The 13,889-nt window shown below is 39.8% G+C and overlaps 2 protein-coding genes across 5 annotated transcripts in view; both read right to left on the bottom strand.

Moving 5' to 3' along the window:
- The window catches only part of PAPOLA (poly(A) polymerase alpha), a 43,831-nt gene extending 36,652 nt beyond the window's left edge, over positions 1 to 7,179 (bottom strand). For 3 of the 4 annotated variants that reach the window (XM_036383409.2, XM_036383411.2, XM_036383410.2), the window contains exon 1: positions 6,913 to 7,178. In XM_036383409.2, coding sequence (XP_036239302.1) covers positions 6,913 to 6,920 — 8 coding nt within the window. In that variant the 5' untranslated portion in view covers positions 6,921 to 7,178. Of the gene's footprint in view, positions 1 to 6,912 lie in introns of all 4 variants that reach the window. The other variant, XM_036383412.2, reaches the window with a different exon arrangement.
- Positions 7,180 to 7,682: 503 nt separating this feature from the next.
- Positions 7,683 to 13,889, bottom strand: part of AK7 (adenylate kinase 7) — a 29,761-nt gene continuing 23,554 nt past the window's right edge. The window contains exons 16-18 of the mRNA XM_036385051.2: positions 12,902 to 13,122; positions 10,612 to 10,770; positions 7,683 to 8,892 (exon numbers count right to left, since the gene is read on the bottom strand). Of these exons, the coding sequence (XP_036240944.1) occupies positions 8,842 to 8,892; positions 10,612 to 10,770; positions 12,902 to 13,122 (431 nt within the window). The 3' untranslated portion in view covers positions 7,683 to 8,841. The remainder of the gene's footprint in view (positions 8,893 to 10,611; positions 10,771 to 12,901; positions 13,123 to 13,889) is intronic.

Genomic DNA, 13,889 nt, shown 5'->3' with positions numbered 1-13,889 from the left:
TACTGTATTTCAAAAAAGACTCAATGTCACTCAAAACCAGATTCTGCTGAGCTAATTTCTGAAGTCACCAATGCTGACAGAGGCTTCTATATTCCCCCAGTTGTAAGGGCCATGATTGACAAATTCAAGAACTAACAATTAAAACATAGTCCTTTACAGTGTCTATAAAATACAGTGCATAAACCCCAGCCAAACATCAGCTCTCTTCCCTAGTGTGGTTTACACACAGCCCTGGCAGTGCAATGTGCAGCTCTGCCTTCAAAACACCTCACTGCAATGACTTAAACCAGCGTTCCTGCAGCCCCTCCAGGACCACCAGAGCACGGCCACAGGGCACGAACAAGCTCTGAAACTGCTCACTAAAACAACAGCTTCAAACAGCCAATTACATCGATCACCAGATATACATCTCTGGGAACTTACATAAAGCCAGCTACAGTTCTTACATTTACTTTTATAATAATGAAATAACGATGCTATCAACAGCACCGGACCTCCCCAACACAAGTGTTTCACCTATTTTTGAGCACTGAAGAGTTAGTAAGTACCCTTTCACTGGGTTAGTGTGTAACAATTCTCAGCACAGCTGCCTTCAAGATTTTACAGCTGCAGAAGACAGTTAACATATATTAACATGGAAGAGAACATAAGTAATTTCCAGATAAAAACATTTAAATTGAAGCTCTGCTGTTTACACCTGCTCAGTTAATTCTAGTCTAAGGTTTCTGTAGCACAACAAAGAATATGAAAAAAATTCCTTTGGAAAATTCAAGAAAAAAATGGTATGACAAGAAAGTTTGTTAAACTTAATGAAGGACAGAATAAAGTAACTTATTCTGTTCATGTATTCATTTAAAAGGCAGCAATAAAGTTAATATAAACAAGTAAAGGTACATCCTCTCCCTGCCTCCTACATTCCATGGAGATCATACTCACACTCAAATATCTTCCCTTAGTCACATATGGGCTTATGGACATTCTACTTTTTGCTTGTGACACATCTAGAGAAGATCTTAAGCTACCAATTTTATTCAAAGAGAAAGGTGAAAAGCCAGGGAAGTATCAGTGCTAACCTCCTACCCAAACGGATTAGAGATTAGCCTTGCTGGGGAGTCAATACCTTGATGGCAAATCACTTCTGGTACTCACTAAAGTTACACATTAACAAAAAGCAGAGTATTAAACAACAACTGAAGTTCCATCTCAGCTACTCACTCTTGACAACAGCAGATTTGGCAGATCATCTGGGTCTGACACAACTGAAAGCATGTCTAGGGCTTGTTGAGTTGTGGGATTTTTTGTTTTGGGTTTTTGTGTTTGTTGTTTGGTTTTGGTTTTTATTAAAAAAGGAAAAACAAACCAAAATACCAAAACAAACAAACCAACCAAACAAAAAAAAAAAAAACTAAGCATTTCTTTTTAAGATCACAAAGAAAATTAAGATACAGTTTGCGGCTTTGGGGATTGTTTCTTGTCAACAACATATAAACATGAAGATCATCCTATCACTCTGAGATGACCATGAGCTATCTGTCAACTGCACAAACACAAAATAAAGTCACAGAAAATTATATAGAGTTAAATTTAACATGCTATTGCTGCAGCTCTGCTTTAATCTGAATTTTTGAAGAACTTATACTATACTAACAATTTACCATGTGCAAGCTGGGCAACAGCTACAGTGGATTTATTCTAGAGTGTTATGATTCAGTATTTCAGATTCAAATATCAATTTAATCAGCAAGAAACATACATGTCCTTCTTCCCCATATAAAAATACAGACACAATCTAATCTGTGTTAAGCTGAAGGCAGTGCAGCCAAACTTTTTCCTCAGAACTTCAAGTTTTGGTAGGCAGTATCTTTTTATATTGTTACCAGTAACTACCAAACTAAAAGAACAGACCTTGGCTATATGGTCACTGCTAAAACCCATTTTAAACAGTGCAGAAGTGGAAGAAAAAAAAAAAAAAAACAACAAATAAAGCTTGTAAGAACCTTTACAGTTTCCAGAGCATACAACTCTAAACTCCTTTATATGGAAGTGACTAAATGTTGTTCTAAAGTAGTGGAGGGATTACAGTGCATCCTTTGAAGATCAGGTGATAGCTTGACACATCTATTTAAACTGAACATAGCACAAATGCAGCTGTACCTATGTAACACTGTCCCATATATAACTAAGACTTGGGTAGTAATTCCAAGTTCTGTACTATTGTTTGCTTTTACAACACTAGAACCTTTCTCCATCCTCAGAAAAATCAGCAATCCTGTCTTGAACTTTTTCAGATGTGCTTTGTATTTAAACCAACATCTACCCCCACACGAAAATCTGTCTTTCTAAATACTTTTCTTTTCTCTCACTGTATTCTACATCCATTCTAACAGTACTATTTGTAGTGCTATTTCTGTTAAGAATTTAAATTTCTTATCACAAACAAAATACAGTTGCCTTCAGCACCACACTACCTAAATATCATGCTCCTGAAATTTGGAAAACATCACAAAAATAAAAGACAATACAAACAAAATATTAACAACAAACTGAAATATTAAAAATACATAGCATTATACTGAACAAAACATAACAATTTAAATCCCCCTAAGTTTCAAACTCATCCAGATACTAAGACAAAATACACAAGGATTCTCAATGATTATCCTCACTTATCTATTTGCCTCTACTGATTAGCTCAGCAAAATGTATTCCTTTTTATTTGCTGATGAAGACACCCAAGTCAGATTCCTGAAACAATACTGGTCATCACACCATCTGGTTGACTAGCTGGAGCTAAATTCATGGAGCTCAAGCTCCACTGTGTCCAGATTCAGCAAAACTCCGTTGAGGAGTTTTGCTTCTTTTTACATTTCCTTCAGCAATGAGTGACTGGCAATTCAGAGTGAAGATTCCAGCTTAATGCTTCCACCATCACTCCACACAAAGTTTCAAAAATCTAGACAGGAAACATCAATGAAGGCTGTGCCAATCAGTTACTGGGGAACACATGTTTCAAATGTTTAAGACAATACAGCTATCCCCCCTGAATAGAAGTTTCAATATCTAGCAGAATATTACTGGACCATTCAGGCCATGAATGATGTCTTCAACTGTCAGTATGAGGTGTTCAAAACAAACACTGATTTGAACACAGACATTGGAGCAATTGCAGGTAACAGGGGTACAGAAGAGGCTCACCTATGGCAAATGGTCATTCATACACATTCTGCTAACCTTGGACACTCTCCTGAGCTCTCTGGCTCTTCTGTTCACACAGAAGAACAGGAAAGGCAGCATGTGCAAACAAAAACCCATCCACAATAGTCTTACTAACACAGTTGAAGGAAAAGTTTCTCAAGTTTAAAGAAAAGAAAGTGCTAATGAACTGCACAGGCAGCAGTTGAACCAAAAACTATTTTTATTGCTATACGGGAGACAAAAAACTCAAGAGCAATTTAAGAAATTCAGTAAGGATGAATCAAAAGATAACAGGGACTATTAACTATGAACTAGGAATCCCACAAAGCATTTCACTGCTTAGAGAATAATTTGTCTCAGTGGTGAAATTTGCTCAGCCCAAAATAACTGGGTTTCCAAGTTCTGTGCATACCTTTACGCTAACAGGTATAAACTCAGTCCTTTTTTAGAGTGATACTGGAAGACTGAAAGCTACTGCAAAACCATATATCCTTGCATCTAATCCTCAGCACACATTTTTATATTAATTGCTTCTCAGTTAAGAAAGCTATCACTTTATGTTATGGCAACCACTCCTCTAAAGTCAGTCTACTGCTCTGCAAAGTTAAGAATAATTGAATTCCTTTCCTAACAGCCTATAAAATTCTCAACTCCCTCTGCTCAGAAACACACTTCTTACCCATTCCCAGGCAGCACAAGGCATTTTAAATACAGTGCTGTATTTCTGGCATGTAAACTGACAGTCTCTAATGAAAAGTGAAGAAAACAATGACTTTGCCTATGTCTACAGCAAAGGTCAGTGAAAGAAAAAAATGAGAAGTCTTACTTCAGAAGTGAGAATCAGCTTGACTGTCTACTGGAAAGAATAACTCTTAATGACATTCCAAAACTCTAATAGAGAAGTTAGCAATACTAATAATACTTAAAATTTATAGATCTTATGGCACTTTTAAATGTTCATGTATATGACTCAAAGCATTTTTCCACTTCTGGTTACAAAACATTTCAAAAATGTTTTGCCATGAATTCAGCACACACAGATGTTCAGCACCTTACCAAGAAACAGATTCTTATTTTCTCAGTTTGGAGGGTTAGAAAGCCCAAGGTTACATGCAAAGAGTAAATCATCACTCTCATAAACATAGCTCCACCTTCACTGAGTCAGAAGCCTTTCTGTATAAGCCCCAGATCCAACCAAAACACATGAACAGCTTAGTGAGTTCATCCTTCCCTGGTATCTTATGTTTCAGATAATGCACAGGACTATTCTATACCTAACCATGCACTAAAATATATCTTTATGACAGGGGAAATAGTCATCCTTGTTTGTAATCAGCTTTTCTGTTGAAGACTTCTTCCTTATACAGCTCCTAGCGCTTCCCACATGAGAATTTTAACAAAAAGTCACATAAGTTTCTAGGATAAATTTTAATATTTAAAAAAATAGTAAAGGCTTCTGTAAATGCCAGATATCAGCATCAGCAGTCTTACTACTGATGTACCACGTACAGGAAGAATTTGATTGGTTTTCTACTTGTATCATACTGTTAATGAGTGCAATATGAACACTGGTGAACTCTGGAGAACCCGGAACTCCAAGTCAAGAATGACAACCTCTGGCTGTATAAGAAATCAGTTCTGACAAGGCCTGTCAGTTGTAAACACCAGGGCTGAAAACGAAGTTTGAACAACATATTGAAAGGTCAGGCAAAAAAAAAAAAAAAAAAAAAAAAAAGAACATTTTGTTACCATGAAACTTTGGCAGTAACATAGGGTTGTTCCACTTTCACTCAAAAATATTATCGTCCAGAAGACAGAGTCAACTGCCTGGAAAGAATTACAGAGGAAAAATTTTCCCAAGCTGTCTCTTTCTTTTCTCTAAAGTCAGAGGCTTCACTTCACAAACTCAAGAATTAGCATTACCAGCATTTCTACTTAGTGACATTATAATACTCACTTTAAAGTCTTGACTGGATGATACCAAGTCAACAATGTCAAACATACAAATGACAGAACAAATGCATAAACTGAAAAAGGCTCATTTTTGCTAACTACAATAAATGTCCTGTACTAGTTAAGTTGCCAAGTAATGTTTACACTGAAAATAGAAATAACTTGGTGCTATTGTAACTATGTACTGTTATTTAAGTGCTTCTAGTTAAAGTATCATAGACACCTACATCAAGAGAAATTATCAAATCATTCCGAACTCTTCAAAACTGAAGATGGCTGTTATTACAACACATAAAAGTAGCCCAAACTTTTGAATGTTGTTACTAACCCTTTGGAATTTATGTAGTCACAACAAAATAAGCTAAGAATGAAAGCAAGTGGAATAAATACCCTCCCATTTTCCTGAGGCTGAAAAGCCTAACCAACTTCAAAAGCTGACTTCTGGTACTTTTCATTGCCATAATTAACATGTGCAAAACTTACCTATAAAGACATTGGCGCTTCGTTATACAACCATTAGAACCTACTCAGCATAACCATTTTCCTTCCTGCATTCACCCACTGGTTCTTTCCCTGCCATAAATCCTCTCAGATAAATTTCTATCATGTCATCTACCCCATGACTAACTTTGCAGTACTTTCAGACTGAATTAACAACCATAACAGACAACCCTGGCTATTTGCCTCTTAAAAGTTGACATATTTTTAACCACAGTGAATAATCCCAAATTGTAACAGTGAGAGAGTGTAGAATCACAAACTCTTTATATTTCTCCTTCAACGAAAAAAAAAAACACCACACAAACAAAAAAACCAAACAAACAGGCCAACCGAGCAAAATAGATAAACGTGCCTTATTCTGAAAAGTCACTTGATAACCTACTGTTTCCCTCGATTTCTATAATGTGATAAAATACTAAGATTATGAACTTCAGGACTGAGGAGCTTCAAGTTTTGTCGTCTCCATCAGAATTCGTAAAAATTCGTTAAAGCGATGAGAGAGACGGAAAAAAAAAAAGGAAGAGAAAAAAAAAAGCCAGAGGTGGGGTAAAATAAAAAAAAAAAAAAATCAGCGAACAAACTGGGATGAATAAGGTCACACTTGGTTATTCCTGACTGCCAGCAGGGTCACGGCACGGCACGGCCAGCGCACAAGCGCCCCGGCTGCCGGCGGCAGGGACGCGCGGGCCCGTCCGCCGGCCGGGGGCGCTGCCCGGAGCCGCCGGGAGCGGGGGGTTCCAAGGGCAGCACGCCGGGCTCGGGGAGCCCCCTGGAACCAGCGGCCCAGGGTCTCCTGCCACGGCACGGGAAAAACCGCCCGCGTGGTCACAGCGGGAGAGACTTCGCCGGGGCTGAGGGAAAAGCGCTTCACCCTTAGGGCCGGGGCGAGCGAGGGACAAACACGCGGGTCTCGCCCCTCCGTGCGCCCTGACCCAGCAGCAGCGAGCGGAGGCCGCCGCACGCGTCCTCCCCGTCCCGCACGTTGCCGCTGCGAGATCGCAAAGGCGGCGACAACAAGGCAAAAGGCGTATCGCTATCACCTCCGGGGCTCACATGATGGGGGCGAGAAAGCATGGAGCTCCGGCGGCGCGGGCAGCAGCGCCAGGGCCGCACACTGCGGCAGCGGAAGCGCCCGGGCCGAGGGGACCGCGCGGGGGGGAAGGGCCCGAGCCCCGGCAGGAAGGGCCCGGGCATGTGGGGAGCGCCGGGCCGGGGCCGGCACAACGCGAGCCCCTAGCGCGTCCCGCGAGCTCCCGGACTTACAACGGCATCGTCTCTCCGGCCCCTCCTCCTCCTCCTCCGCCGCCGCCGCCACCACCGCCGCCGCGTCGTCCCCTTCCTCCTCTTCTTCTTCCTCCTCACCCACCGCTGCCGCCTGAGGACCGGTCACTCGTCCCGCGGAGCGGCGGGAGCCGCGATCATGGCACGGGCCGGGGCCAGGCCCCGGGAGCGGAGGGAGCGGCTGTGCCGGGCCCGGCCGCCGCCGCCGCTTCACTCGCCTCTTCCCCTCCGGCCTTCTAACATGGCGCCCGGACGCTACCACAGCAACGTCCCGGGGCGGGGGGGGGGCTGACGCAGCGCGGCGGACACCCCCGCATGGCGCGCACGCTCGCCCGGCCGCGCATGCGCAGAGGGAGGCGGGGCCGCGAGGCACGCTGGGGAACGTAGTCGCGGCGGCGGCAGCCGCGGCGCCGGCCGAGGTTTGAAAACAAAGCGCCAACGGCCGCAGGGCGGTGCGTGCGCGGGGCCGGGCGGGACGGGAGCGGACGGGACGAGCTCGGCTCAGTTCGGCTCGGCTCGGCTCGGTTGGCCCCGGCACCGCAGAGTCTCCGGGAGCCGTCCCGGCGCTCTAGGCGCGGGAGGGGCTCGTTCAGAGGCAGCCCCGTGCGTGGCTTTGGCTACCCCCGTCGGGCTCACTGTGCCTTCGTGCCCTGCGCAAAGCAAACGGATCCTTTTGTAAGAGTTGTTCTTGAAATGTCTGCCTGGAGTAGTATGCATAAACTTTCAGAATATTATAAGAAAGTCACACTCTATAGAGCAGCTCAAAACTTTATTGTTAGAAAAGTCAATGCATTACAGTAACTAGAGAAAACCTTGTTTACCCTCTCCTTTTAAGTGTCATCTTTATTGTGAAAAACAACCCTTTCAAACTTTTGACACAAAAAAGTGTCAAAAGCTACCAATTATTTCATCTTCAATTGCCTCACAGGACAAATGGTGAGTTTAGCTGACAGTATATAGGACATATAGATCACAAAAACATGTGTTTCTTTAGAGTAGGAGATGATGGTTCTGAATTCTATTCCCAACTTGTCTGTGTAACTATGAAAACAGATGAAATAAGATACTCTTCAAAAACACTAATATATCTGAATAAAAACATCAGGCATTAACACGTCTAAAATTCTGATACTCAAAGTTACAGACAATATAGCTGTCAAATGTTTCTATGTCACTATTCTTTCAGCTCTTCCACTTTCCCCCCCTCCTTTTGCACAAAGGGTCCTTGCCTTCTGTTTTGACAAAATCCTGTATTTGTTTTACACCAAGTATGCAATCACTTCCAGCTCAGTCAGCACAGATATGGTTCCTGTGACAGCTGGATGAAGTCAGCAAAATTGGGAAGGACAGCCATGTGCTGGAAACTCTAGATTCTTCAAGAATCTCTAGAAAATATGTATCTAGGGTTGAATGCTGAAGATTATTAAATGAGTTCTACAGCCATGTGTTTGGTACCAAAGTTAAACACAGGTTTTATGACATACATGTGCTGGGAACCTGTTAACCAGTAAGTCTTCAGATCAGCACAAGAAGACTGTATTGTGTGACTTTTTGCCTCTTGGCAAACTGGGAGGGGAAATAAGAGAGTTTGCTGCTTCTATTTATTTCCTTTTTCAGTAGAAATAAATTTTTTAATAAAAGTTTTTGTCAGGCTAGCTGCCTACATTCACTAAGGATTAGGAAAATAATATACAGATGTGTAAATGTATCAATCAATACATGCAGCAAATGGAAATGTTATAGAAGAGGATTAAGCATCCAGTACAAAATAGTAATAAAGTATGATAAATAAAAATGAAGACTGCATAGTAAGTCTAAACAAAAATAACATGAGAAACTAAGTCTTTTTTATCTAAAATGTATTAGGAATTTTCTCCCTTTTTGTTTCACAATTCCTGTTGCTGCTAGGATTTAACGTTTATTCCAGTCGATATCAGGACTGTTCTTGAAGAGATATTCTGCCTATAAACAGAATAGTTTCAAAATTACAATTATTTTCACATCTCCAACTTCAAAATATATGCAAAATAACGAACATATAGTGGATAATATTGCTTTAAACAAAACTGCAGAACATGTTAAATGTAACTTACACCAAAAAATGTCTCTCTGTCAGAGAAATCTCTTTCCCCCAAAGACTATCCAAAATAACACTGACCTCACTCACCCTTTTCATAGCAGTCACTGTTTCTATCGTGGGCAAGAGAAGGAAGTGAGCCATTTATAACAGTTTTTGTCAGTCCAAGGAAAGGTCTAGGGAGCACCCTAGAACCTGATTTCTGTACCCACTGATCCTGATATTTAAAAGCTATGCAGTTATGAGGGAAGATCTCATACTCCTACAGCTACAGGTAGCTGTCACCAGTAGGCAAAAAGAAAACATCCCTTAGTGCCTGAAGTTGCATTGTAACACCATTCCTTTCATTTTAAGCTTTTGCTTGATTAATAAAATGCTCTGTTTCAGCTCATAAACAGCTTGGTTAGGACGTGCAGGCAGAACAGCAGCACAGCAATAACGTTACGGCACCTAGATTCCTGTCTGAATGCAATGACCTGACCCTGCTTGCAGTCCAAAGTTGAGCTGGATACTGTCCTGAGGTCATTTGCAACGGGAATTAGTCTGTGAATGTCCTACAGGATTTTCTCCTTTATTTATGTGTGTATTGTGAAGGCAATTACCAAAGAGATTCCATTTATCATTATGACAATGTGTTCAGTTGTGCCGGGGGGTGGGGGTAGCGGGGGGGGAGAGTGATGTCCTGCTTTCTGAAGAGTTAAAAATTTTAAATCATTTGAAAGTAGGCATAAGTAGCTAGAATTTTTAGGCTGCAGGTTGAACTTTATCTGAACCATATGGTTATGTTTTTAAGTCAAAGATGGATTACAGTGAAACCTGGCACTAACAATTTGAACATTAATAATAGAATAGACAAAGCTGCAGCTTAAACATTACTTAAAAATTAATAGCTGGGGTAGACAGCCCATAGATCATGGTATATGAACCGTAACAACCACATGATTGTAAGAAACAGAACCAACCTAAAGCCCACTGAAACCGACCTAAGAGGGTGTACAGGTGACCCTTTAGCAAGCCCTTGGTAACAGACAGCAAACCAATGAAGGGCAGCCAGATCTCAGAGCCTCACAGAGCTCTTGGTCCCATGAGGGATGTCCTGTGAGGGATGGGAAGTCTAGATTGTAAGGGTGTAATTGCTCAGGGATTTCTTTGTTTGTGGACCCTCTTTTGAGGCACCTAACTCCAGCTATCAGATATCATAACAGGTTCATTGGCACAAATCAGTCTAGTGGAAATGAAAGCCTAATGTAAAAAAGTTCTTTAACTTGTAATCCTCTATGGCACAGCAGAATTGTCAGGGTACATAAGATGTGGTGAGTGCACGTACTAAGGGGAAACAGATTCTGGTAGTGATTTTTGTTCTATTACTGTTTAACTACACTGGATCCTTCCCTTGATACACAGTATCAACTGATCCCATGAGGAGTAGTTTCTGGGTTTTAATTTTCACTATAATTGCTGGTCACCAGAATTGCAGATTCTAATCATTAATTAGTTACTATCCTGAAAGTGGGGAGGAAATTTAAGTCCTTTCATTAATAGAGATTCTTTGAGTCTATATGAGTATTCAAAAATATTTAAGAAACAAAACATAATCACCTTACCAGAAAATTGACTGGATCATCTGGCCTGATCCTACAACATTCATTTATCCCTTGCATAAGTGTTGGCATGACATTTTTCATTAAATAGTTTCGTAGTGGAATAGATTGGGCCTCCAATAACTCTTGTTCCTGTTTTTTCACTTCCTCCTGCTGTTTATTCTACAATTAATAAAGAAAAAAAATGTTTATAAAATCCATCAAATAACATTTGGCTAAATAATAGTGCTGGTCTAGAGAGAAAAATAGTTTTAGAAGCTGTAGACAGAACTTTAAAGAACAAGTTGACAGTAAAAATTACTAACTGCTTATTAAATTTAGAGCACACAACACACTGAGGGCAAAGAATTGAACATTATAAGGACTGACATAATCTCTTTACTAAAATGATTTTTTTTTCTTAACACCTAAAAGGAGGTTTATTCTCAAGTCTTCCAGTGGTCCTGTTTCCATAAGGTATTTGGCAAAACAGTTGAAATACACTGTAGCACTTCAAAAATTAGTGCTATTGTAAAACATGGGTTGTTTCTTGAGGCTTATTTTAACTGGAGGGAAGGAGAATATTTTCACTCAGTAGAGAGCCCTGGCTTTCTAATTTTTAAATTTGTTAATTGTGTTGAGTTTGTTTCTCTTTAGTTCCCTTTATTTGTTTTATTCGTATTTCATTGATGTTTTTGAGGGGCTTGAGAGTCAAATACACTAAAACCAGTGTAATACTGGTTTTAGTGTATTTGACTCAGTGAAATACATCTGTTTCCACCAGCTGAATTTATTTCTGAATTCAGGTTAAATCAAATTATATTTTTACACTCAAAAACTAAGGGGGATGAGGGAATATAACTGCTGCAAGCTTTTCTTTCTTACATCCAATAGCACTTAGTAGCATGCATACTTGCAGCAGCTTTAGCCAGAATATTACTCCAACTCGTTTTCATTGTCCTCTCTCTTCACTCATTTTATTCATCAGTAGCCTGAGTCATATAGAGACACAGCAAACAGATGATACTCTGAAAACTGCTTTTCTATACTCAAGGCGTAACACAAAAGCAATATTCAGATAAAACAGATACACCAATTTTTACCTTATTCACACAATCCAGGAGTGCTATTGAATAAATCTTGCAAGTGGTCTTTGGCCACTTCTCGGAGACAGCAGCTAATTTATAGTGTCAAGGACAAATGAACAGTTGCTTAGATCTGATCATCTGCCTATTTTAAAGGATAACCTTAAACACACATTTTATCTAACACCTACTTCAGCTTTGATAAATGCAGTTTGCACTTTTAAAGGTAGATGGCTTGGATTGAATCTAGCTAAAATGTGTTAGCTATTCTTAGGAATTTTACAGGGTACAAAATGCTGTTTAATGTTGAATGAAGCTGTAAATAACCAGATATTAGAAAACCCTTATATACGAGCCAACATCAGAGGAATGTAAGTTCTTCTTTAATTGTCAGTAATTTCAGCATATTATTACCCCAGAGATGTGTATGGGCATTCAAATATAAAAAAAAGACTTCTCCGTGGAAGGATCAGTTTGTTTTTAAATAACTCTAAAAGAAGACAATGGACTTGCCTTCCGGTGAAACGGCCTGACTTTGGGTGTGAACAGAAACATTCTTACAGTACGAATTTCAGGTCATTTAACTAAATTGTCCTTGGGTGTGGAAAAATAAATAAGGAAAAAGCAGCAGGAGCAAGTCTTCTGGGGTCAGCTAGCCTAAATACCAAGTACTTATTAGATTAGTAGCAAACAAAAACCATCCTTCAGACTGCATCAGGTAGTCCTTACCCAACCGAGTACTCAGCTCTTACACACGTTCTTGCAGGCTCAGAAACCTCTCTGCAATGTAGGCTGGAAGATTGGGTTAGGGTTGAGCTAAAAATCTAGTTTGATAATTAAGCCTTAGTCAGGCGCTTAGAAGTAAACTGAGCAAATGCAAAAGTCCTGTTCGACTTGGTAAGGAAAGTCTCCACTGATTGTAGTAGATATTTATAAATGGTAAAATAGAAGAGCTACAGCACAGCAGCAGCAAGAGTACCATAAAAGTATTTTAAAGACAAGCTGATACTAAAATGAAAAAAAATGCTATATCTGTAATAAAAAAAGCAGATTATGTAAGATGGGCTTTAAAATGCACTGTGGAGATAGCCTAACCCAAACCTAAATTAGGATATAAGGAACAAGAGAATTTATGCTACATTTCCCAAGTGTATTTACATAACAGATTACTTGAAGTCATCTAAAACACATAAATAATAATGTTTTCCCAAAAAACTGTATTAACCTACCCACTCTTCCCATCTCTCCTTTCTTTCTTCCCTTTCCTTATCTTCTTTACGCTCTTGTTCAGCTTTTTCTTTAGCTTCTTTTGCAAGGTGTTCCTCAGCTGCCTGGCGTTGCAAAGCCTCCTTTTCTTCATCTGTCAAACCATAATTCCGAGGTTCTCCAACTTCCTTGATGATCTTTGATACAGCAAGTCTGTTTTCAAAATCTTCATATACAGCTATATCTTTTAAATAATACAAGAGAGAATCATTTCAAGGTTTTGTCAACTATTCTCAAGTATTATGCAAGACCTAAAAATATATTGTGTTCATGTTATTTGAATTTTCAAGTAAAAGATGTTATTTCCAATTGCTTATAGATGTCATTTTTTTGTTACATAGAATGAAGTTTTCTAAATCTGATTTTCTTTACCAGTTTCAGCTGAAATACTTTGCCTTTTTAGCTGATGTAAGGAAGAAACATACTAAAATAAATTTTAAAACTACTGTTTAACGATTGAAGCTTGCCTAGGTTTTGAAACCCAAAAAAGAGGTTAACTACCATCTCTCAGATATGTTCCTGGCACCAATTTATGTCAACTTCTCCAGATGCACAAAACCATCAGTTTTGTCCTTCTCTCCCCCCTGAATGCTACACAATAGGTTGTTAGGATGTGGCACAAACTCCAATGTTTTCACTCATACAGATTTACAAATTCACATTTCTCATACAGATTTACAAATACACAAATTTCTCTAGTCAATCTCTTACTGTGTTGTATTTACAAAACAAATTTGTAGCTTCATGTAGGAACACAAGGACTGAACAAGACCTTCTCTTTCATTTATTCCTTCTCCACTTCTAATTGCTGGAAGTTACTTGCACAATAAACTTGACAAGAAAGAAGAAGAAGAAAAAATACAGAAGAATGAAGACTTTCTCCAGGGTTCTCTAGTTTCTGTATGCATTCAGTGTGTGGAGGCAGAAACAGTACAGGAATGTACATGGAAA

Source organism: Molothrus ater, chromosome 6 (genome assembly GCF_012460135.2).
Source record: "Molothrus ater isolate BHLD 08-10-18 breed brown headed cowbird chromosome 6, BPBGC_Mater_1.1, whole genome shotgun sequence".
Classification (NCBI taxonomy): Eukaryota; Metazoa; Chordata; class Aves; order Passeriformes; family Icteridae; genus Molothrus; species Molothrus ater.
Note: the sequence above shows the minus strand (reverse complement) of the source record. Positions and strands in the feature narration are given on the sequence as shown.